The sequence below is a fragment of the Triplophysa rosa genome, linkage group LG22, assembly GCF_024868665.1.
Source record: "Triplophysa rosa linkage group LG22, Trosa_1v2, whole genome shotgun sequence".
Classification (NCBI taxonomy): Eukaryota; Metazoa; Chordata; class Actinopteri; order Cypriniformes; family Nemacheilidae; genus Triplophysa; species Triplophysa rosa.
In genome coordinates this window covers 17,570,205-17,598,131 of record NC_079911.1, presented here as the reverse complement: position 1 = coordinate 17,598,131, position 27,927 = coordinate 17,570,205, and the positions used below count along the sequence as shown (strand labels likewise).

General features: G+C 39.3%; 1 protein-coding gene across 1 annotated transcript in view; it reads right to left on the bottom strand.

Annotated features, from left to right (window-relative positions):
- Positions 1-27,927, bottom strand: part of LOC130545826 (membrane-associated phosphatidylinositol transfer protein 2) — a 51,094-nt gene that overhangs the window by 22,459 nt on the left and 708 nt on the right. Inside the window, 1 exon segment of the mRNA XM_057320618.1 lies at positions 6,844-7,037. Coding sequence (XP_057176601.1) covers positions 6,844-6,921 — 78 coding nt within the window. The 5' untranslated portion in view covers positions 6,922-7,037.

Here is a 27,927-nt window from a genome sequence, read left to right as displayed (position 1 = left end):
ATTTAAATGTGAATTTAAGAAATTCTGCAGAACACAAAAGAAGATATTTTGAAGAACGTTGATAATCAAATAACACTGAACCCCATTGACTTCCATTGTACGAACACAAAACCACCTCGAAATATCTTCTTTTGTGTTCCACCGAACAAAGACTGACATCTACATTGGTGATGGTTTACAACCACATGAGGGGGAATAAATGTTGACCGAATTCTTATTTTTGGGTGAACTATCCCTTTAATTCCAACACACATTTTGATGTTGCTCTTTTTTATAAGAAACATGGATTTGGTATAGAGATAAACGTACTTAGTTAAAAGGACAATGTCCAATTATTTAAATGAAAAATATTGTTTTGTATTTCTCCTAATTGTAATTCAATAAACTGCTTTCCCATTTAAGGTTCCCATTCCCTGTGAGGTGTGGCCGACTCAATTCAGCTCGAGCTAAAAGGGAGTCGATTCATTGTTCTCCTCGATCGTCTTCTTAGAGACGGACGGCGGGAGAGCTGTCAGGAGGTAAAGACAGACAGACGAATGGCAGACGGGCGGCAGGATCTGCTTTTCTTCGTCCTCTCAGCGTGAAAGCGCCAGCATTTCATTCTGTACGTGACAGATGACATCACAACCCTGCGCACCTGCTACAATCAATGACACATACACACTCTCTCTCACACAAACACACACACACACCAAAAGTAGTGTCCCAATTGACTCTTCCTCACAATATTACATTGATACTTTATTGCATCAATAGTTCTCAACTGTTTTGCTTCAGATATTTTCATTTTATCAATAACCACAAACTGCCGTGAGAATCTTATAAAAACGCAATAACAACACTCTGCAGCACACAGCCTTTCTTTATTCCTCTCATTACACCAAATACAACAAACACTGGGCCAAATATCATATTAGTCACCACAACATCACAGATTCAGTAGTAAATATTCAAGCCCTGGTCAATAAAATAAGTTTTTTTTACATTTGATATTTCAATACAGGATCTCAACTTCTGAACTAGGCATGGGCCGGTGTCATGAGATATCAAGTTCCCTCTCGAAATCGGTCCCCTTTAGGACCCCGACTGGTAGCTAGTTAAAATGCCGGATCAAAAAGTTGTTTTTGAAAAGAATTACCATCAGGCACTAAAAGAGTACCCGTTAGACGTTCTTTCAGGCAATAAAATCACTCGGGGTCCTAAAGGGGAACGATTTCAGGAGGAGACTGAGACATTTGTCATGACACCGGTATGAGATTTTGAAGATATGATAACCTTAAGCCAAAATATCACGATTTTGCGGTATGGTGGTATTGTGCGTACAGCTTTTAAATCTGTCCTTTTAAATGTCTGGGTAGAAACATTGAACACAAAATATTTTATTTTTAAGCAATACAAAATATTTGGAACAATAGTAAACATGTACAGTATGTCAGGTCAAATTAGTGGTTTTAAAAGCATGGCAGGGCTGTCACAATTATTAAATAATCGTCTCATCGCGATTGTTTGACCTCATCATGATGGTTTCGGATCATCGCAATTATCGCACATCTCTATAGAAAACACTAGGGAGAGCTGTAGTGCATCTGCATATTGCATATTTTAGTGTATTTATTGTAACTAAAGCATTGTAATACTTGTAAAATGTACCACCACAACACAATAAAAACTAAAGCATATACCATAAAAATAACCTGAAGTACAATTTAATATTATTTAAGATAATCTCAGTCTCAGTCTACCAAAATTTCATTAACATAGAAGTATAATTTTTATTGTAGTCTTGTAAGTGAGAAAAAAACAGACTAGAAGCATTTCTATGACTGATAGCATATCAATGGTGGCTTCAATTCACCCCTGATCAATTTACTTCATTTACAAGTATTTGGCGGTTGTATTATTGACAGGTAAAAGCTTAAACCTTAAATATATGATGACCCAATTTTTTCCGATGTATTTCCAAGAAAAAAACATATTTTTTTATATTCAGAACAATATGGTCGTTTCAAAGCTGAATAAAAAATGTATGAGAATTGAATGTCAAAGCTCTAAAACAGACAATTAATCGCCATAATCGCAATGATTTACTAGACAATTAATCGTCAGCCAAATTTCATAATCGTGACACCCCTTTCTAGTCTTTTTTTACATGCTTTTCTAGTAATTAAACTTACATGCATACATAAATATAAATAACCTAAATGCAGATGAGCAAACAACAAATTAAGCATAAACCAAAAAAAGCACAGAACCTGATGGGATTCCTGCACTTTCGGTCTTTGATGAGACACAAAAAGAGCTCATACCTTGGGAACGGTGTAACAGGAAATTTTTGTATTTTTTTTAAACCGTGTCTTTTTCAATCCACAGTATACCTTGAAACCGGTCTTCGCCCATGCCTAGTCTGAAGCAAACGTGAGATAATAAATCAATGAAAGCAACATTCTGTCCATCCCGGATTTCTTGAGTCGCGAGTCAGATCGGATGGAAAACAGCAGCACAATGCAGGAGACTTTGACACATGCGAGTTTAATCCTTGAGTTTGTTTAAATCTCTAACCCTGAACAAAAGCTAACAGTGATGTTTGCTTAAGAAAACAATACACAACGTTCTGGTCTCACGTAATGCAGTGTTTTACTATTGTCAAACCTTATGGCAATATTCCAAAAACAACAACTGAAGGAAAAGTCAATTATGTTTGTAAAGGACACAATGAGAAAATGTTTGATTTCCAGGTGAACAATTCATTGAAATAATCCAGTCTGGTGGTTTTATTACTGTATCTAAATCAGATGTTTAATAAAATCAGAATCTCATGGGTTTGACAAGTAATTTATTCAATGGAGTACAACTCCAAAATATAATGCAAATTCAGTAAACAACGACAGAATCGTTATTTTTGGATGAACTTTCCCTTTAACTCAAATGAAAAATTACTAGAGTCCTAACAAGGAGTGACCTAAAGATTTGTTGCTCTCCAGTTTTATTTCTGCCACCCGGGATTTGCCCTTAAATAAAATATTCCTCTATTTTTTCCTCTGCGGTACTCTTAATTAGCACCGCTGCAGATGAACGTCAGGCGAACGCATCCCTATATGGATACGGAAGGGCCCGGATCATGCGAGAGGTTTAACCTCGGCACGACGCACCTTCACTGGCCATCTGTGGATAACAGAAATCACGGGAGTGGAGTTGCCCCGGCAACAGGCTTGCATCATCGTGACCTCTTCCTCCATCTCTCCTCTTGCACTGCAAACAAGCCACTGCAGCGAGCGCCATGCTCTGGCTGATGTCACCGGTAACCATGGCAACCGGAGCTCAGCTGTGATGCTGCAGTGGAGGGGGGAGAAAAAGAGAGGGAGATGGAGCGCTACGGACGGATGCGTGATGGTGTTGTGACGAAAAGACCCATCAGACGGATGCCTTTGAAATTCCTACGTTTCTTTAGCGTGCCCTGAGCTAAAAATAACCTGATAATATTCAAATTGTGTTTGCCATAAATGGGCCTTGACACCAAACTACTTAAAATGTTTAAAGCAGAATAATTTAAAATAATCAGGTCGTGTGCTTTCTCTCTACACGAACACAAGAAATGTGATGCGACCTTGGAAAATCCAACACATTGTGAAATTGTATATATTTCAGATTTTGATACCATATGAAAGCTGGGTTCCAGACCTTTCCAAATACCTTGTATGCAACAAAAGTTATGGTTATCCGAAGTCGGCTGACCGCTATGATTTTCAGAAACGTTTAAAGTTGGCGATAAAAAAAGCAATGAAAATAAAAGCACAACAGTCAAGAATCACAAGTAAAAGTAATACTCTATTAACAATTTAATATAAAAACATTCCCTATAGTGTTGAAAAATATAAAACACACGGTATGAAAACCATTAAAATAAAGTGAAAATAATGCATAGTGTTAAAGGGGTCATATGGCGGAAGTACGTGTTTTTCTGTGTTTTTGGTGTGTAATAAGTTGCCCATGCATGTATTAGACACGTAAAATTGCACAAATGAAAGTGTGGGAACAAAAGATGCATTCTATCTAAAAGCGAATGCTCAACCAGACCTGCCTGAAACGCCTTGTGTAACCACACCCCCACAAATCCATGTCAGTTCGTAACAAGATTTAACTAAGACCGGCCGCCCAAATCTACACGTAGTTAAGGTGGGTGTAATTGTAAATCTCATTGTATCGTCTGTCAGTACAATTGCTTTGGAACTTGATGTTCCGAATATGGTAAGAGGCGTTACATTTCCGTGAAATGCTTGCAGTATTTGACCAATCACTATGCACTGGTTAACTGGCCAATCATAGCACACCTCGCTTTTCAGAGCCATGAGCTTTGTAAAAAATCAGCACGTTTCAGAGAGGCGGGGCAAAGAGGAGATACAAACATGCACGGTATGTGGAAAATACAGCGTTTTTTAAACTTTAAATGGTGTATACACACTGCGTTACATCTAAAACAAACAATAATATTCGTTTTAGCCGTGCAATATGACTCCTTTAATATGAAAATGGTGCTTGGCACACTTAAAGAATGAGAGCTCTGTCAGGTATTTTTCAGAAATAAACAAGCAATTTAGCCAAGATGTTTTGAATAATAATTTAACGAAACCCAATTTTGACCAAAAATGGAAATATTCCTGAAAACGTCCAGTGCGACATCCGACGGGTTTTCCCAGATCGCATCACAAATAATATTGAATCGTTCTTATGTACACGCAAAGAGTCAGAAATCTCACAAATGTCTCTGGCATTAGAGTTTCAGAAGAGATATCAGCAATGTGTCAAACTGAGCTCAGATTTGTCAAATCTGCAATCAAAACTCAATATTATTGAAGATCTCAATATGAACTCAAGTTTCAAGTTTACTTTATTTATATAGCACATTTACCACAGCCGCAAGACTGACCAAAGTGCTTTACAGAGTACACAGCATCATAAGAAGGTACAAAACAGATTAAAACAACTCAAACATATTTACCCAAATCCAGATTATTTTACCTCGACAATCTACATTCATTTCACGCCTCCAAACTCTTCATGGATACTTTTATAAAACATACTCCTCTGTGGCACATCATACATAAACCCTCACGCTAGTAAGCGACGGCCCGGTTTCTTCTGCTTATTTTCCATCAGCAGTGAACACCTGCTCCTTCATTCTGACCACAGAGGATAACGAGGATGATTCTCGCTGTAATCTAGAAGAATCAGGACACGTATGGTGTGATACGACACTAGTGGGGTCACTGTGACGGAGCAACCGTGTTCATGCCCTGTGTGCCCACCGGTGGCACGTGTACAGATGGTTCTGGTAAACAACAGAGCTCAGAATGAAGTAATAATCGAACTGATTTCAACAAACGCACGGTTAACGTTCCCTCGACCTTTTTAACTTCAAGGCCCTTCATTGTCCGCCACAATATTTGAAGGCTTTCCCCTCACAATTTCTATTCAATGAAATATTTCAGAGCTTGGTATAATATGTTTATTTGTTACAAAACGCAAAGAAATATCGTATTATTTCAGTTATTTTAATGCTCGTTTGTCTTATTTTAAATCATTTTAACAAGCAGCGATCAGAATGTCCATTTGATTTAGACTTAAAACAGTACTGTATCACAGTATTCAGCAAATCATTGCATTTCGATATCGATGGAAAGTTAGCATGCTGACGTGTTGTTTGTTTTCGAATCTCCGCATCGAGCGAAACGATTGGACCTTCAGTCATACAGACGTTGCTTCGCACATTCGACGACTCACACTTTCTGCTAATGAATCTGTCGCTCCTGCGGGACTTTGAGTCTTTTACGGGAGTCAACATCGCTCAGGTCAGACTCGGATGTTTAAATTTAGCACGCCTGTTTCGTTCGGACAGTAACACTCCGGCTGTCTATAGGGGCCGCTGCTTTAATACCTCACTGACAACAAACACTGACGGACAGAATGCTAATTAACCTTATGAGCGAAACACTTCATCTTCACTATCAACTACTCAACCTCATCACGAAATGAGAAAAATCTATGTTGACACAATGAAATTAATTGAAATCTCAAGACATTTCACTAAATAAACATACAATATTTAGCACATTGCAAACACCCGTATTGATTTCTGCTGACGTCTGTCAGTATTTTCTGTCAGCGTGAGGTTCTTCCTGCCCCAGCGGCACCCAAAACCTCTCCGACATCCTTTCTCAAGAGACCACAGCCCGATCGGCCGCAACATTCAGCTCGTGTGAAACTCTTGCGCTTTATCAAAAACAGCCCAGGATTAGCTGACGTAGCTCACTCATCAACTTTGCTCCAGAAAACGCAAACTTGTGTGAATGATTCAATGTGCACGTAGGTCTGAGAAAACATGAGAGCGCAGCACGTTTCAGAAAGGAAACACCAAACTGTGAGTCACGTCTTTCGTGCGTAACAGCCTTAAAAAATAAAACATTTTGTCGTGCTAAACCTGGAACACAACAAGAGAATTTCTGAAGAATCTTCACAGCTCTTTTCCATCCAATGACAGCTCACAGTAACCAATAAAGACAAAGTATAACACAATCTATAAAACCTGCACAGTGTTCCCAGCATTCTGAAGCCATGTGAAAACCTTTTTTTTTTACCAACAAACTGACACATGTTATTGTTTACCGTTGATCTTTCTTAAGCTGAATTTCAGTCTGGTGATGTCAACACAAAGCTCTCAAAAGACCTGGAAAACTGTTTTCAAGTTGTATGATTTTTTAAAATCAATTTTCAAAATTGATTAAGAATTAATGACAGCACGGGTTTGAAAACGTGTCAGCAATTTTCACACGTGAAAGAATGCCAAACCTGAATCATGTAGAGCTGAGCGATGCGATACTCCTCCACGCTCATGGGCATGGGGATGCGGTACTCTTTGATCAGCATGTTGGCCGTGGAGCGGGGCGGCGGCTGCGAACTCTGCTGGGTCGGGGGGTAAATCCAGCAGGACTGCCCTCAGCTCGAGTTCATCAGAGAGGACAGGCCGAGCTCATTTCTTAAACCTGTAAAGAGGAGAGACGGACAAACACATCAGACTAGGGTATGATTCATCACATTTAACGTGTCTAAAACAAAGTCAAGAGTTTGTTTTTAAGCGAGTTTAGCCCTTAATGATTGACATCCAAACTGTCACATTGATATTGAGTTCGACTGATGTGATGGCATTTAAAAACACCTCAAACAATTTGATCAGATTACAGTCATCCAATCCTAGTTTGGAGTCTTTTCTTATTAACGCAATAGTTATATAATAATGAAGCAAGCGGTTTCATTTGTTAGGAATAATCTTTTATGAAGGGGATTATGGGCCGTACACACAGAACACATTCTTTAAAAAAAAAAGAGGCAAACGAAACACAGAAAAAGAAGAATTAGTTAAAAGCTGAACTTCTTAACTTTCAACCTGCATCCACAAAAATATGAATACCACAGAGGATTTCTGACAACTCTACAGCCAAGGATTTAGTTTAACAAACTGAATTTTATCATCTTACATGCAATTGGGTGAACAAATATTTAAATGGTGTGAACTCTATTCCTAAACAAGGCTAAACAGCTCCCTGGACAAAATGTCAGTCACTTTAGATAAAAGCGTCTGCTAAAAACTAAACGTAAATGCACATGTAAATATATTTCATATACAGAAAACATCTTACTGAAATTGTCTACTGAAACTCTAATTTCATTTTTTCCAGTGATAGCACTGGTGCGACCCACTTACTTTCTCAGTTGGTCGCACCAACTTACAATTTTTTATAGTAATCATAAAGACCTTGCATAATGACCTCAGTTGATGAATCGTTCTGTTAATTTGTCACTCTGTCTTTTAAAATAGTCGGCTATAGACCACTTCATATTTGCACTTTAACACTTACGAGCCCAATAAATCCAAAATAAATGCAAAGAAACTTCATATTTGTTATTTTATACAGTTGTTATTATTTAGTTTTATATTCAAGTTATATATTGGCTATGAAATGATCTGACACAAATATAACCTGTCACTCTTCACAATCCTCCTATATCGCCCTCTTTGCAAAAAGCTGTAATTTTGCCACTGGCCTTCTTTATTTTTACCACATAAAATTAGCTAGCTCAAAACTCAAAAGTAACTCAGAACTAAATGATTATATATGTACTTTACCACACACTGTCTGTCATAAATAAACTTAAAATATTTAATCTTACTAACCGCTCTTGTTAAATGGTCTAAGCACGCTTGTGTTCTGATGTGTTTTGAGTGACTGATTTGATGGGTTCAGTCAGTGAGTCTTGTGAGTTCAGTGTTTGATATACGAGTTGTTTCGACAAAATGAATCGGTTCAAATGAGTCATTACGTCGCCAATCGGACATTAGCGGACATGACGCGCTTTGTTTTTCACAGCTGTTAGGAAATCGCAAAAGATAGAAGTTAACAAGGAAAACACTTCACTGGATAGGATTTTCCTTTATGTCAGCTGCATGTGCGGAACACTTGTCAGGGAATAAAAGGCAACATGTTTTTGAGCACATTCACACCCAGCTGCAATTCAGGTAAAAATATTCTCCGAATGCGCCACGTGAAACCGATGTGTTAGACTTCATTAATCGCTGCGGAGAACGATCGGAATATGACATCAATGTTCCGTGAGAGCGTTTTAAAACCATATGGAGCGCTCTAGTGCTTTTATGCCGTTGGTAGGGCTGTCACGAAAAACCGACGATAAATAACACGTGATTTATGCACATCTTTTGAGTGAAGTACGGGAAAATGCTGCTGCATCCGAAAGCCAGAGGGCGCTCTTGTGCAGAAACTCCAAATACGCAACTGCAGAAGAAGACCTTAACACGTTCTAGAATCTAGGAAATGCCTATGGACATCTTTTTATCACTGTTACTCAAGCCTCATCAGGTATTTTATGATAATAAAGTATATTTATAATGATCATGTTTGACGGGTGTTGCTCTTTCAAATGCACATTATAAGCGACTCAAACTCGCACTTCTTTTATATCGAGCAGCATTTCCTACTGATACCAGAGACGTGCTTCACGGACAAGCAGAGGCGTATGAAGACCTCATGGTGCCCCTGGGCAACAGCCCCAGAGGTGCCACCCCCCCCATCAACCCACACGCAAGAATCCACTCATTAAAAGATTTATAATATATTAAAAGATTTTATAAGAATGAAACTCAGCAATTTACAATATACTATTTTACAAGAATTATACATTAACATGACACTTTTGTAGAATATAACACAAAAACAACTTTTTTCCATTAAGTATTTTTAATAATTAGGCCTACTGTAGTTAAGGGGCACCTGCTTTCTGTTGTAATGTTACATTTCAGGTTTTGATGTAATTTAAAAAAATCACTAACATTTTTTTAACAAGTGTAAATGTTGTGCGTGCCACAAAATGGGGGTACAGGGACACACACACACACACACTATAGTTTGCATGTATGTATTCACATTAGGGGGACAATGGAACAATGTACAGATTTTCAGGACATTGGGACTTTAATTCACCAAAGTGGCATTCACCAGATTACAATGTATAGCAAGGTTATTCATAAAAATAACATGAAACGTTATTGTTACTATTTTAACTGCTATACAGCTATTCAAACGCTCTATTTAAGCACAGTATGTGTATATTCTTCTAACTAAACGATCACATAAGTACTAAGATAAAAGTGTACTCCACTAAAAAGGACGCGTATGAATTGATTGCTATAGTGATGACACCGACCGTTCTTCACTTTCACTTTAAAACCCAGGTTTGGATCTTCAATAGTGGCCTTACCTCCACGTACTATTATTAGCATACATTATCGGCACTATAACATCTTATTTCTGACGCATGCCATGTATATATACCTTTATTAATCAGTGCTAATCCCCGCATTTTTAGTCTCCGCTACAACAATGCGCTCTGCATCGTTCCCGATTCCATCTGTTTGAAGATTAAAGTGTAGGCTACACGAAAGACTACTCGCCTCATAACACTCACTTGTGATTGGCTGAATGTTAATCCACTCAAATCTATGTAACTAACCAGATAACATGGGCGGGAATTTTGGCGGAGGTGTGTCGAAAAAGTGCGGAGGACAGAACCATTTTTATCTGAAAGTGGGGGTATTCCCGCACATGGTGCCACGCCTATTTAGCGCAGATGCGTGACTTAAGTCTTAAAAAACAAGTGCTTATGTACATTTATAAAAAATATATATTTTGTATTGCGGGTTTATTTGGTGCCCCTAAAGTCTTGGTGCCCCTGGGCACTTGCCCAATTGCCCATATGGTTAATCCGCCTCTGCGGACAAGCTACGCATTTTTTTAAAAATCGACACATTGTATATCGCAGCCAGCTCGATTACAATAGGATTTAGTGGTATCGCGGTAAATTATCGTGCAGTCAAACACACACTTTAGTTTGGATACATGGAGTGCACGAGCTCTGCTCGCTCTTTCCTGCACTAATCACAAGCGCGTCATTCACTACTCATAAATCACATTAACTGTTCAAATAAATCTTTGGCGGGGCAAAAATTCGCGCCAATGCGACCCTGTGAAATTTTACCTCGCACGTTATAAAAAAAACGATCGCATTTGCGAGCATTTTGGTCGCAGTCTAGAGCCCTGATTATTGTTGCACACTCATTACAATGCAAATTCATGGTTTGTAACACACACAATACAAACTACATCACAAACACTCATGCACGTTTCAGCCGTTCTGCAGCACAGCCGCAAATTATAAATAGTGTGTTACTGTACACAAGCAGATGTGTAATGGAATCCAAGCGTCTAAAATCTATGCAAATGTTTTCCGTAAGAAAAACATAGTGGCCTTCCACTGAGCCACGGCTGTCGTGAGAAACGTAAATCCACCTGCTGATGACCTGGAGGTCCAGCGGACACATTAACTCGTGTGGAGTTGTACAGAATTCACATGACACAGAGAGCTTAGTGTAAAACGGATTATCCACGCACAACCAACACAACTCTTCCTTAAGAGATAAGAGGTAGTGTGTGTTTGTGTGTGTGTCCAGTTAACTGGTGTAAACACACACACACACATAAACTAACACCCACCGTCAACTAAACGCCCCAAGAGAGGCCATGTTAGATGCAACAGCTGTCGGTTAAAAACTGCATCTACACTTAAAGAATCGCATGCAATTTAGACTATGAAAAGCACACACGGCTGGGTTGCGTCACGCAGACACTTGTGCGGTACAAAGGTTTGTGATGTAATTGCAGCATCTTGTCTTGTGGTTAAAGGAAGTGTTCAACACAATTACAACAGATCGCTCGGGCCTCGACTGCGACTCCAGAAATAGTAACAAAAATCAAAAGGTCGAGAAGAAAAGGTGATAAACCAAACTACTGTTTAACCCTACATGTCCCGATTCAACAAAAACCTTGTTGTCACCCTCACATGTTTCTGCAAAACACCCTGACTAATACCAACCATGATTTTACTATAGTAAAAGTGCAGTAACCATGATTTTGGCAACCTGATTACAATCTGAATTACCATAGTTTTACTACAAATACCATGATTAAACTGTGGTTACCCAGAGGAAGAATAAATACTGCTCTTTCATAGCTTTTAAGATTTATCAGCTCATTTAAGTATCAATTTAGTTTTAGATATTTCTCATAAAATTTCTTTTTACGCAATTGACTGAAATGAAACCATACAACTCCGAACAAAGAAGTCAAAGAGTGAAGAGTGAAAAAAGAGTTTGGACGACAGAATTAAACTTTTCTTTACTGTAAACAAACAAACGTTACAGCGCATGCGCGGGTTTGTGGACTGCCCTTAACTTTCCGTATACATTCGCAAATACCCTGTATATTATTTCGCAGTGTTTCCTCTAGCATTACCTTGTCAGGTCCAACTGCACCCCCTTCCCCCCTTGAAGGTCAAGTTCATTTTATTTTCTGTATAGCGCCAGATCACAAGAGAAGTCATTTAAGGTTACCTTTCCTATTCCTTGTTCTTTTATTAATCAAAATAAAAATAATTATGTTTTACACTGACATGCCGCCGTGTAAATAAGATAAATAACATAAAGCTATTTTCTGCGCATGTCAGAAAATATGTCGCGTCAACCACCTGAAAAGCAGATAAATATTTGAGTTTTTAAACGCTCCCAGGGTGGTGAAAATGGCAATATTGGCTCTCTTGCTCAGAGTCGAAGTACAGAAAAGACGCACGCCCTGCCCCTGACAAGCGTCAAAAGTTCAGTCACAACGGGATGACAGGTTTTCACCCAGCTCGGCTTCGTTCCATCCGCACCACGAGACATAATGAACCATTCAAAACATCAGACTATTTCTGTAGTTTAAATTGAGCAGCGCGTCTACATAACTGAGCTGTACACATCACGCGCACTCTAACTACAGGATCCATTCAACAAATTGTTTATTTAATCGAATTAACATAAAACATTTCAACAAATCTTTTATTTAATACAATTATTATACAATAAAATAATAATATAAATTCATATAAATATAAATAGATATATTATTAGACACTGGCCAGACCGATAAACAAACACAGACCGGAAGTTAACTGCAGTCCAGGCGGTGCGTGCATCCGATGAAACGAAAACATGCTTTGATTTTATTTGTTTTACATTGTAAATAATACAGGACTGTGGTTGTGTCGTTCTTACACTGGAAGAGGTCACAGCTGGATTGGATTTATCTGAGCTCACAGCATCGGTTTATTTCAGTGTTGAACTAGGTCAGAGATCCTGCAGCATCCCGACCGCTCTGAGCTCACGGCAAGACCTCAAATATCACGCGAATGTACCGACACACCATCACGAAGGCTTCGGAGGCACACAGACTGTGCAAACATATGCCACAATAATACACTGATGCTGCTTCGCTCTGTGAACGTGAATGTCATTATTTAGTCAACAAACACTGGCGATGAGCTAGACAACATTAAAACCCGTCTGTCTGGTTGCAACAGCCCCTTAAAATCCACTGGATTCTCAGAACGTCTGGGATTCGTGGCGTAACACCGACAGATGTCTAGCGTGAAATGTCATGGCTCAATAACAACACAACATGCAGGAAAAAGTTGCATTGTTTACGCAATTCTCTATAACTGCGGAACAAGAGATTTTCCATAATTACGTTCTGAAGGTTTCTAAAAATTCCCCTCGTTGGCAAGGGTGGACGGTGTTTATAAGAACAGCTTTCCCAGGACCCCTCTTTCACTACAGTGTGTGTCCAAAAACACAAAACCACACTAGTACCATAATCTTTATAAAGCACTTCGCAGAAATAGAACCACAAGAAAAAGAGAATTCTGTGGCATTTGGTTACGGAAACACACAAACAGTGCAAAAGAGCAGATCATGATGTCGATTACATTACAGCGATCAATCATTTTTACATCATGTTACATGAGCTTACAGTACATGGCTCCTTTAAAATCTCAAACGCAACAGTGTTGCAAAGATGTTGACATTATCACAATTAACCCTTTTACTACTCAAAATTAAGAATTCCATCTTTTTCCACCCAATCCTCCATCTTAACACGCCAAGGCCGTGTGAAACTGTGAAATAAGATGATGTTGTTGGGTCTCAGACATGAAGGATGACCGAATCTCGGCTCGGCACATCTCAGATGAATTTGCATGTGAAAATACTGTGGGCAACACACAAGCATTCCATTAGAGACTCAATCACATCATGACAACCCCTCTAGCACACCTGCTGACATCAAACGCTTCAAAACCCAGAACATCACGTCTGAGGTGTTTTACCTGATAGATGGCGCACACCACGCCGTCAATCCAACCGATCCCATCGATCCACAGAAAGCAGTCAGTCAACATCTCATTCCCAAACACAATCATTCCAGCGTCAAACATCATTGCACTGCTATTCTATCCCCAGCGAACGCAAATGTCATCAAACGCAACACACTGAGAAGAAGAAAGAAAAGCAAACGTCTTTTTTTAATCTCCCTCTCACTTGCAACCTTTTCCCTCGGCTGCTTCCTCTCCATCCACCTCTTGTGGGGCTATAAAGCTCTGTTGCCATGGAAATGCAAAAGGCTGTGCTGGGATTGGCCTGGATGGGAGTGATGAAAGCGGCTGGAGGACGGCCCACTGACTGCTGCGCCCGTGAGCGGCCCCGCCCCCTCCTGCTTATCCAGACTGACTGATAGCCATTGGATTGAGCTGGAGCTCTGCGGCTTCACGTGAACGCATCAATGAGTTCAAACATAACAATCTCATAAAAACTGAACTGGGAACAGATACTTAAAATGGCATAATGACATACAGCGTCACGTACCCTTTCTTGAAATCATACAAATTCAGCAGCATTCGGCAAATACAACCCCCCAAATATTACTGATATATTATTTTATATTTTATAGTAGTCATGCATCTGGGTTGCTTCAGAGAACATCATGTTCCAACATGAACGGCCACCTCGCTTTATTTATAATGATGCAGAAGTAAATTGTGACTTGCGAATATACATTCGCACAGTTTAATCACATTGTTAATCTGTATGAATGACAGTTTATTTGCATTAGCCGGCACCGAAACGTACCTCCGATGTTTCAGACGGCCTGTTTTGGTTAAACAACGCGAGGGCTGTTTGCTACGCAATGGAAACATTTACATAACATCCAATAACACGTTCCATTTCTGTGAAAACCATCATTGATAAATATTCCCTCGCTATAGCAAGACTGCTGTCCCCCCCGAATCCCATCGACCCGTGAGATTAATTCACTTAAACGGTGCTAATGTGAGGTCGGCCCGCAGATTAGATACGTGTGACATTTCATACGGCGCAGCCTTTAGCTCTGAAGGGACGCTATGAGCTCTTCATTGATTTGTGCTGGCTCGGCGTCCCCCGCCATTGGCCGCTTCTTAGCGGTGTACGATTACGACAGCGAATCGGGCTGAGTTAGCCAGTGCCGCAGACATCAGATTCTGCACACGAGGGGGAAATGAACCGGCATGTCTACACAGCAAACAATGACTTGGATCCCATTTCATCTATAAAAACAATGCAAACCTCGGAGGCTTTAAATCTCGTAATGTACAGTATATACTGTATATATGTCAACCAATACTAAAAGTAGAAAAATAAAAAAACAGTAGATGAGACACAATTCCTTGTGTGAATGCTTTCTGATTGGCAGGTAACTACTTAAGAACGCAGTTACTATTATAATTATTAAACAAACATGACAAAAACAAACCAAAAAACTGCTTCACAATATTTCATAGTTCTTCATTAGTCATCGTTCATTTCTAATGATTAGGTAGAAAAATGATAAGAAACAATATATAATATATAACTTATAATATTTTTTGCGTATGATTTTCGCATGATATCATACTGACTGCTTTTATAAGAGCCACAGTATGATTTTATGCAAAATGTTGGTTCAACGTCATTCGATTCAACCCACATAAAGATGTGTACGTCACGTATGAAATACAAACCCGATTCCAAAAAAGTTGGGACACTGTACAAATTGTGAATAAAAAAGGAATGCAATAATTTACGAATCTCATAAACTTATATTTTATTCACAATAGAATATAGATAACATATCAAATGTTGAAAGTGAGACATTTTGAAATGTCATGTCAAATATTGGCTCATTTTGGATTTCATGAGAGCTACACATTCCAAAAAAGTTGGGACAGGTAGCAATAAGAGGCCGGAAAAGTTAAATGTACATATAAGGAACAGCTGGAGGACCAATTTGCAACTTATTAGGTCAATTGGCAACATGATTGGGTATAAAAAGAGCCTCTCAGAGTGGCAGTGTCTCTCAGAAGTCAAGATGGGCAGAGGATCACCAATTCCCCCAATGCTGCGGCGAAAAATAGTGGAGCAATATCAGAAAGGAGTTTCTCAGAGAAAAATTGCAAAGAGTTTGAAGTTATCATCATCTACAGTGCATAATATCATCCAAAGATTCAGAGAATCTGGAACAATCTCTGTGCGTAAGGGTCAAGGCCGGAAACCCATACTGGATGCCCGTGATCTTCGGGCCCTTAGACGGCACTGCATCACATACAGGAATGCTACTGTAATGGAAATCACAACATGGGCTCAGGAATACTTCCAGAAAACATTGTCTGTGAACACAATCCACCGTGCCATTCGCCGTTGCCGGCTAAAACTCTATAGGTCAAAAAAGAAGTCATATCTAAACATGATCCAGAAGCGCAGGCGTTTTCTCTGGGCCAAGGCTCATTTAAAATGGACTGTGGCAAAGTGGAAAACTGTTCTGTGGTCAGACGAATCAAAATTTGAAGTTCTTTTTGGAAAACTGGGACGCCATGTCATCCGGACTAAAGAGGACAAGGACAACCCAAGTTGTTATCAGCGCTCAGTTCAGAATCCTGCATCTCTGATGGTATGGGGTTGCATGAGTGCGTGTGGCATGGGCAGCTTACACATCTGGAAAGGCACCATCAATGCTGAAAGGTATATCCAAGTTCTAGAACAACATATGCTCCCATCCAGACGTCGTCTCTTTCAGGGAAGACCTTGCATTTTCCAACATGACAATGCCAGACCACATACTGCATCTATTACAACATCATGTCTGCGTAGAAGAAGGATCCGGGTACTGAAATGGCCAGCCTGCAGTCCAGATCTTTCACCCATAGAAAACATTTGGCGCATCATAAAGAGGAAGATGCGACAAAGAAGACGTAAGACAGTCGAGCAACTAGAAGCCTGTATTAGACAAGAATGGGACAACATTCCTATTCCTAAACTTGAGCAACTTGTCTCCTCAGTCCCCAGACGTTTGCAGACTGTTATAAAAAGAAGAGGGGATGCCACACAGTGGTAAACATGGCCTTGTCCCAACTTTTTTGAGATGTGTTGATGTCATGAAATTTAAAATCAACTTATTTTTCCCTTAAAATGATACATTCTCTCAGTTTAAACATTTGATATGTCATCTATGTTGTATTCTGAATAAAATATTGAAATTTGAATCTTCCACATCATTGCATTCTGTTTTTATTCACAATTTGTACAGTGTCCCAACTTTTTTGGAATCGGGTTTGTACATTAAGTAACATGTTATTTCATGTTTCCGTCAGAGATGGCGTTAGAAGTTACGGATTTCAATTTAAATAGTTAACTTTTTTAAATGAAGAACTTAAGTTATGAACGGTTTAATCATTTTCACATTTGTATCAAAACTGGTATATGGAATTTTATCTACTCAAACATCGGCAGCAACCTCAACGAGTCTCTTCGACAGACGTTATGAAATTGAAAAACAGGATGCATGCTGAGGACTTTGGGTTTCTTTGACATTTCACATCCTTCCAGGTGAAAGCCAAAACCAGACCCGCTGCTGTCACCAAACGTCCCTGTTAACAGATCTGTCCACTGAGAAACGGCAATTTGTTAATTTAATTGATCTCAAGTGTTCTGGTGCCGTTAAACGGCAGACAGAACGCAGACGCAGGACTCTTGACAGCGGCACTGGATGCCTCACAACGCTGCTTTTGCAACACAGAAGTGATGAATAATGAAAACAAAGACTGATCTTTAATGCGACGCAAACACGTGTCAAACTCTGAGCACACAGTGCAACATTTGCTTCACTTTAAACTGATGTAAGGCTTAAAGAAAACTGATTTCATGAAAGAAGAGTAATTTCAATGACATCTCTTGGCTAATGCTTAAATGATTTCTAGATCATAAAGAGATAAAGGAACTTTTTCATCATTTATTCACCCTCACATCATTTCAAACCTGTATGACTTTCTTCTTGCACAACACAAAAGATATTTTGAAGAATGTTGATAACCAAACAACACTGAACCCCATTGACTTCCATTGTATGAATACAAAAGACATTTTTCAAAATATCTACATTTACAGGTTTTAAACCACACTAGAATAAATGATGACAGAATTTTATTTTGGGGTTAAATGTGTATACTTTTCCATATCAAAACCAGTCCACAAGGGCATATTATAAGTAGACAAACTTAGTTTAGCAATTTCCGAAAGAAACGACAATCTTGCATAAATGAGAAAATGTGCATCACTGCCAACAACTGAAAAACAAACATTATCATTCTACCAATAAAACTTGTCTTCCTACAAAGCTTTTAAAAACCACCAGAAGATTCTTATCAGAATAACTGAAGTCTCTTTCAGCTGCAGATAAATGAGGCAAATAAGTCCGCTACTGCAGAAACGTGAATGGAGGAAGAGCAAACAAACGCTTGACTTGAGGGGCGGTTGATGAAAAAAGGCAGTTTATTTATAGAACAGGCCAGCTGATAGTTGACTCTCCTCCGTTCTCGCCCGTTTCTTTAAATTATTGTAATAAATCACTCACCTCACGGGGATCTGAGCTCAGATAATCGCCCGCCGGTCCCCTTCACTCCCAGCTATTAAAAAAAAATTTTAGGGCCGGTTGCTGGAAGTTATCGGCTGGGTTTTGGAGACGACGTATCACTGGTTCCACAGAAGGCTATAACACGCTGCTTTCATGATGTGGATACCTGACGCGAATGCTGATTTGAAGATGGGTAATGGAGGGGAACAAATAACGTGGCCAGAAAGGAAAATGCAAAAGCAGCATGACATACAAATCTGACCAAAAACAGAAGCGAAGTCAAAAAATAACTTCCTGCCTTGAGGTCTTTTCTAAGGTGGAGATATATGAAGAAGTGAAAATATGCAAATACACTTTTGTAAGCTCATGGTGTTAAATTTTTAACCTAAAACCGTGTTTATCACACGACAATCTCTGTCCTCACGTTTTATTCTACTTCTGCATTGTTTTGCGTTGCAAATACATGGCGAACAGTCGAATGCAAATTAAAACCTCATGATAAAATGCAAATCACGTGTGCGTCGGAAACAGATGCTTGATCGAACGATCAAAGAGCCAATGAAGAACAGGAGAGATTGCAAGTAGAGTGATGAGAAAATTCCATTTGTCACCTTAGAGGAACTTCTCAACTAGGACTGGGCGATATATCATGTGATTCTTATGCTCTCAGTTTCTCAATGAATTATGGTTAAATGCCGCCACATCTGAAAGCCGGAGGGCGCTATTGCGCAGTAACTACGAATATGGGAAACAGATGAAGAACGATTAGTTCCAGGAAATGCCCATGGTCATATTCTATCGCTGTTCTTCAAATATTTTCATGATGATATATTATAAAGTATATTTATTGTGATGATGTTTGACGACTTTTTCAAATGCACATTATAAACGACTCAATCTCGTAGTGATTTTAGATCGACCAGTACTTCCTATTGATCAAAGAGCCGTAGTTCTCGGAAGAGCTGTGCACAAAACACAGAATCGATTTAGTCATGTATAATTAGCGTGAATCGCGATATATATCGCCCAGCCCTACGGAACCACAAAAAAACGCCAAACACCAACACTGCTATTCTCAAAAACTCACTATTTTTGTATGTAACGCCATTATACTGAATGTATGATCTGATTTGCATTTAGGCCTGACGCGACAGTCAATTTATCGACTTATCGCGAGATATATAAACGTGCTATATATATGACAGCTGGTGTCTTTGCGAGTGCACGCTCATAATGTCAGAATGCCTACACATAATCAACACGTCTTTTCTATTGGCAAAGCACATCGGCGTAATTTTTCTAATATTTAATTTATAAGCCAATACCGGCCGATATTATCTGCGTGCCGATAATATCGTGCATCCCTAGAAATCGATACTGTTGGTTGAATCTGGCATAACGTGTTTGATATTGAATATTTTTGAATATTTTATATGAAAAAGAGAAAAAATATTAACAGATGATGACTGTGGAAAACTATACATTTTAACAACATAAATCCACATCCAGGCACTCGTGTTCAATTTTAATATTATAAAGATTTTACTGGCAGGGCTAAATCTTAAAAACAACACAGTGCTCTTAACTAAAACTACTTCTTTGGGTCTCAGCGTATTCCTGCCAATAAAGATTCTTTAATAATGACACGTACAAAAAACATGTGCAAAGCACTCGATTTTCACTTGATATTGATGTTTTATTGGACAAAAAACATTGCCTGGATGTAAATTCTCTTGTCGCCACATGCATAACACCTGTAGCTTTTCCTGAAGGTCCAGATGCATTGTTGGATAAAAGCCTTTATGACTCACAAAAACAAATTAAGAATTGTTCTTTTGTGTTCTGCAGAAGAAAGTCATACAGGGTTGGAATGAAAGGAGGGTGAATAAATGATGAGAGAATTTTCATTTTTGGCTGAACTATCCCTTTAAGAAACCACACAGCCAAATAAAAAGCACATTAAAAGTATTGCAATTACTCATGACGCAGCTCTAAATATACGGTGATTCCACCACATATATCTCCGCCCTTGTTGTATTTTCAAAACGGTCACGTCTCGGAGGACGTCACCATCAATCAAAAGCACAGTGGGCGTGGCTTCACACTGCCACACTCGGCCCAATACCATTAGAGTCTGGACACGCTCCAAACGCAGAGAGCGGAACATATAAAGTTGCTGCTTACTGCATTAACGACTCACAGCCTGCTATGACACAAACCCCCGTACACCCCCCCCCCGACCCGAAAACCCATTTGTTACCAAGATTAAGCATCTATTAAAACCAACTGGCCATTTCCTAAATGCATTCATTAATAATGGCGTTCTGCTTCGTGAAGAAAAGCTACAGCCCACACACGAACCCAAACCTGGAGTGCGGATGTCACAACGGACGCTGAAGCAGGCGGGTCCCAACTAAAAGTGTATTGGCTTTCACAGTGTATTACTGTAAGTGGGACACACGAACACTATTAACATTTCAAAAGACACTGACGTTTGGCTATGTCATGAGCAACATGGTTGCAATAACTTTTGGGGACGATCCAATGCAACAATTTTTGAGATGGGGAAAGACAGTTGATGCATTTCAACAGCCTTAGACCGTTACACTTTAAAGAAATTATTCAGCCAAAAATAAAACTTCATTCATTTTCATGTGGTTGTACATGTGTATGTGGAACACAAAATAGTTTATTTTGAGAACTGTCTTAGTGGTTTTGTGTTCATACAATGAAAATCAACAGGGTTTTTTAATTAATATAGTTTGGTTATCAACTTTCTTCAAAATACGTTTGTTGAAGAACGTTCAATACCGCTGTGACTAATGAACAGATCAGAGAATGAAGAAAATGGATATGGTACGGGATTTGTAACTTTCCAAACGTTATATAAATCACAACACCCGATCATATGCCCACACAGCTCTTGTGCCCACACCAACACATTTCCTGCTACAGTAAACTTATAACATGGGCACAATGGCTATATTTGGAAGCGAAGGTGGAACGTTGGCCAAGAAAATCCTGCAGAAAATAGAAGCGGAAAGCTCTGGGCTCCTCAATGATTGGATGACTCTCCCCAACAACTCAAGACTCAAGAAGATCCTGTGCTAAACATGATACAAACACACACACACAAACCTACACACTTCATTTATTAATGGTCTCAGCCGATAGATATACAGTGTCTGTCTGGAGGGGTCGAACGTTTCAGTTACATTGGCTACTCGCTCGAGGGAAACGTGTTATATGGGTTGACAGATTCCACTGGACACCAATGACTTTGCATCAAATCACAGATCCAAATTTGCGTACGCACAAAAAAACTCATGCCTGACATGAAGTTGTCGTAGAGGAAAGCACATTTTCACGTTAATTTCACTGTTAGTACATCCGACCGTGAAAGCTGGCGTACGCAACGTTTTTGTGCGTACGCAGCGTTGATACATGAGGCTCCTGGTGAGTTGATTCAGGTGTGTCATATTAGAAGCAACTGACAATAGTCTCTCCCAAACGTGGGAGCGAGGGGAGGGTCGGCCAAGGAAATAATTTTTTTGTGCCATTAAAAGTGAGATATTTGTCATTCAAATGTAGTGAAGTACAGTAAAAAGTAAACAGAAAAAGTAATACTTAAGTACAGATACTAGCCTATTATGTACTTTGAAAAGTGCAAATGCCACAAATTGGGTTTTACTAATATAATTTTTAATTTTGTAATTTCAAACACCTCTCCCCTTTAAACTTTAAAACTGCGCAGCTTGAAGAGATGCATGCAAAACACGTTTGACTTTAAAACTGCGCATCTTGCGCTGCATGAAGAGAAGCATCCACGGAGAGACACGTGTGACTTTAAAACTGCGCACCTCGTGCTGCACGGAGAGACACGTGTGACTTTAAAACTGCGCATATCACGTTGCACGAAGAGACGCATCCACGGAGAGACATGTCTGACTTTAAAACTGCTCAGCTCATGCTGCACGGAGAGACACATTTAAAATGGTAATTTTAGAAGGGAAGACGCGCTTAATTTATAACTGCGCAGCTCACAAGTGACGTCACAGACCAACTAAACGATAATGAAATTCATTGTCGATTATTATCGATTAGTTGTTGCAGCCCTAAACTACATAGTGTTGCTTTAAGTAGCCATTAAAACAAATTTTATATACCGATTAGAAAAATGAGATTAGAACGATTCATAGATATCTTTACTTTATCTGGTGTTGTGATTAAAAACTAAACACTTTGGCAATGTTTACATATATTTGTGCATAATCTCTCCCCACTGCCTCAAGCACGAAAGTAGCACAGTACAGACATGTGTACTGGGGTTTTTCCACATGGATGGGTCATGTTTGGGCTGTACAGTCTCACAAAATGAACATTTCTGAATGATTGTGTGAAGATATTGTGACTAAACAACACTCAAAATACTGAATGTGTTCATGATGAAAACGCGTCTGCACACGTATGAGAAAGTCTACATGAGACATTCAGCATAGCGAGTTCACCACCTAATAAGTCAGAGAATTTTCTGCGAGATGTTCTAACAATGTAGCTACTAGTTCTATCGTCTACAGACACCTAATAATCTTAAGAAACACTTAAGCCATTTCTGTCTTTGTGCTCTAATTCGTGTGCATGCGATTTAATGCTTTTATCAGCTCTGTCTGCACCCTCACATCAACGCACGTACACCTGGCTCCGCCTTCACAAAATGACGCTGTATCGGGGAGGGGGCGTGGCCAGCTCGAAATGCATTTTCAAGTCCACATTGAATTTTGCAACACTCGGCACGCTGTGTAATGAAAATGCAATCCCAGATGTTCAACCCGTGAATGTTAATGCATTTAGGGAAAATAACATTTGAATGATCATTTTGCAACAGTTTTTCTTGGCTATCTTAAACACATATACTCAATCCGGGGAATGCATTTTCATTTTCATTTTGCAACTTAAAGAGTGTTAAAATATGCATTTCAAAATACATATTAAAAGTAGAGTAGGAACGGACAAATGTCAATTGTGTTATTGAATTTTCATTTTCATTTTGCACCTAATGTTACACATATGTTATTTTAAATGTATATTTAAAGACATAAATGCATTGTCATTTTACATACTGCATTGCCATTGCAAATTGCATTTCAAGTTGATAATTGCTACCAATATGCTTCCATAGGAACACACCGTATGAACACACGTATGTTAGTAGCTTTTCTGGCACGCTAGCTCGTCTTGTTGGGGGGGGTGTATCTCTCGGTTTACAATCTGTCTATAAATAAGAAGGTGTAACTGTGTAGTGTCGTCTCGTCATTTCGCTTTCCCCCTCCAGCGTGTCACTGGCTCGTTGCTGAAATCACGCACCCTGTCACGAGTCCGGCAGCGACCCGACTCTCCTCCGCCCGTACGTACGGCACTGTCAGAACCACAGCCATTAGCAGCCGGTCTCCGGACGGGGCGGGGAGGTGGAAGGCAATCAATACTGTGACTCATTCTTTCTACGATGGCTGCTTCATAACAGGATTCATTAAGGCCAAACCTAATCATTTTGCCTGGATAATTAGATACAGGCAAACATTTTTTCCTCCTTCATCGTGCTCGAAAAGAACATCGCAAAGTATGCAGCCTTCCCACCTAAAAATGTGGGTTGCTAGGGAAAACACAGGCAAGGGAAGAGAAGCTCCGACGTGGAACTCCGGCTAAAATGAACAATTCTGTGACAAGATAATAGTGACCCTGCGATTGAGACATGAAGAGCGTCTTCATTATCTCAACAAGACCCAAATTATTACAAGCTAATGCAGATCAACAGCCCAATATAGGTAGAAGAAACAACACCAGATATAAAGAATGTAACCAAATACTGATGGGGGCTGGACAGACCGGCAAGAGACACTCAAAGGACAAACTATTGTGCCTCTTAAACCAGATAAACAATCTCTTGACTGCTTATAACTTCAGGTATCCAATAGTCCAGAGTCACAAACTCAACAGCCCAAAAAAATCCCTGAAAAACACCTGTGATAAAGTGTCACCTCTATGACCTATAAACACAACCACACATGCAAAACTCTGCCTATTATTCCGATTAAATATATAAACACCTTTTGACCAAAACATTTCCATGTGCCTTCCGGACAGACATGACTACTGGATAAAACTATACACTATAGGAAATACTGACACGAAGACCAGATTTTAGCTGAACATAAAACATACAATACACACACATTATTTCACCACACTTCCATGAATTTAAATAAATATAAATTAACGCAATAGAGCAGTGGTTCTCAACAGGGGGTCGGGGCCCACAAGGGGGACCCCAGCTGACTTCCAAGGGGGCCTCAAGATGACCGATATTTAAAATGAAACTAAATTAGCATTGAAATATTTTTTTTTAACTAGATATTTCTTATTATTTGGCTATTCTTATCATTAATAAACATTTTTCCAGTTAATGTTTAAATATTTTATTGGGAAAAAATTGGGTAGAGGGGGGCCTTTAAATATTGCTGAATACAATGGGGGGCCTTGGAGTCAAAAAGGTTGAGAACCCATGCAATAGAGTCATTTGGATTACTTTAATGATGGATGATTGTGCTTCCTGAAGCTTTACCATGTTGACCCCTATGCAAGAAGATAACATGACAGCATTTTAAAATAAAATTATTCATTTGGGTTTAACTGAAGACTTACAGAAGTCATACACATCTGGAATGACATATGACGGAATTTTTCTTATTTGGACAAACTAAAAGTTTCAAAACTCAATTGCCAGATTTTCTTTGTCAGTGGAAATAGTGAACGTAGCAAAGCTAAAATGTGCACAATAGAGGAAGGTTACACCACCACAAACATGCGTTTATCTGTCTTATGGTCATATAGTTCCTGTCAGTAATGTGACTTCTATAATCTTCAACCAGATAGGTTATCTCTCTGACAGTTTATTAACTTTGATAGACAAATAGTACCCAGACAGGGTCACAAACACAACACTCCCCAAATTAACCAAAGTAATAACAATATTTATCCATAATGGTCACTGTAAATTAATCATTACAAGAGTTTGATCCAGTGATCTGACTTCACTGAGATAACCTTCATGAACTATTCGTGCTACTGTTGAGATTTATGATCAATTTATGAATCTCATCTAATCTTAAACTTCGTTATAGCAGCCTGACGATATGCCAAATGACAGCATGTTAATAATCTGAATAAAAAACACAAGCACATCACCCTCATGGTTTTACTACAAATTAAACAAATAAACATGGTAGCCACAAGTTAAAGGGGTCATATTGGATGGCTAAAACGAGCATTATTGTGTGAATTTGGTGTAATACAGTGTGTTTACGTGGTTTACAGTTTAAAAAACACATTCGTTTTCACATACCGTACATTACTGTTGCTCCTCTGTGCCTCGCCTTTCTGAAACGCCTCGATTTTTAACAGCTTTGTTGTGAAAAGCGCTGTGTGCTCTGATTGGCCAGCTACCCAGTGCGTTGTGATTGGCCGAATACCTCAAGCATGTGGCTGAAAGGTAACTCCCCTTACCATATTCGGAACATTAGCCGTCAAAGCATATTGACAGCTGATAATGTCACCGGTACCGTGTGAGTTCAAGCCCGAATATGATCCAGAAAATGCATTTTACCAAGCGGATTAATCGACTTTGCCAGCAGAGCGTAACAGATCAGTAAGGTTTTATTTTTAAAAACGATTAGGTTTAACAATTAGCCAACTTCTTGAGCTGCCTTTGACGCTGTGTCTCGACGCAACGCGACAAAGTCAATAAAACATATTATAACGAGGCATTTGTTGCATCCAGCGGGGACATAGTTACTGAATATAATGACTTATATTGACTTTTTCCGTGTAGCATCATGTTGTAGGGGAGAACAGCCAGAGGATACGAGGCTGAATCCAGATCCCGATGGATTCAGCCTCGTAAATATAAAACAATTTCTGCATTTGTGAACGTAGGGCCGACAAAAAGCTTACGTTTGAATAATCAGGTGCAAATTCTTTAATAATGAAAACGTCCTTACAGGCTGTGAATGAGAAGCGGCAGACTGTCCTTACAAAGTTGGATTTGCCCCACTTTTTAGAAACAGCCTTTGTGCACAACCAGGTGTTAATGTGCTGCACACACTCGGATTTTGGAATTGTGCTGTTTTGGAACAGTGTTGTAAATAAAACTTAACCACCGATTTCTAATTGTCTCCTCGTTTGGAAGACCCAACTAAGTCGTTTTTCATTTGTAATGAAACACACAGCGTCTCCACGACATGGCGGCAGCAACAACAACACTACAGTGGGAATAGACACGCCTTCTTTCTTTGCGTATACATTTTGGGTGGTGTTCTTCAACGCTTCTCACAAACTGACGTAGATATGTTGATGACATAGATATGTTCGCGGCGGCGTCGACGGCATGGTCCACCCGCTTGTGATTTCCGTACTGCGCTCTTCTGCATTCAGATTATAAGCGGCCAGTGGGCGTTCCCACTAGTTGTTGCCTGAGTGACGACATCCACTGATCACGTTAGCTCTACCATCTTCCTATTGGCTGTCCACTGATCACATTAGCTCGACCATCTTCCTATTGGCTGTCGCTTCTGAATGTCGCTTTTCATTTGCATGAAGTTGAAGATTTCTCAACTTTGTCGCGTGGCTAGACACGCCCATCCGGTCACCAATGGTTGCGACTGCTCGTGTCGCAGGAAGTCGCCAGCTCTCCATTGAAATGAATGGGATCATGTCGCTTTGTCGCTTATAATCTGAACGCAGCTTTATGTCTGCTCAAGTCGCGAGCTGCAGGATAAAGATGCGGCTCAACTGTCATATCCGTACGCATATCCCTCAAGGCTTGTGAAATGTGTTTATGGATGATCAGCCTGATCAACGAATAATCCAGAGAGAGGTTTTAAATAGAAAAATTAAGTTTCTTTTACATGCACAAGCTGTTTATTTCCTTTTTACACCAGCAAATCCATCATGGCGGATAAAATTAATTGCAGATGACGATTTAAATACATGTTAAAGTTTGAATCCACGATTTGTTAATCTTTGTTTCAATTTAAGTGGTGCAACACAACTAGAATTAAAATAAAACCAGGATCAACAAACCCGAGATTAGCTCTAAACTCTGTTTACTTTAATCGTTGTTGGTGCAACCCACCCTTAGAATTTTCCTGTCTGATTGCATGGTGACTTTAAATAAAACATCTCTTTTGGTTTGAGACTTTAATTTGTGCAATTTTACGTGTCTGATGTATGCATGAACAACTTGTAACACACGAAAGATACAGGAAAACACGAAAACACGTCATATGACTCCTTTAACTACACAGTTTAACCATGCTATTTGTGGCAAAACGGTTGTTATAAAGATAGTAGCCACGAATAATCACTATTATTACACTTTAAATATATATTTTTTTTAAAGGTTCATTTTAGTAAGGGCAGATCCACTAATCTCATATTCAACTACCTCGTTTAAATAAAT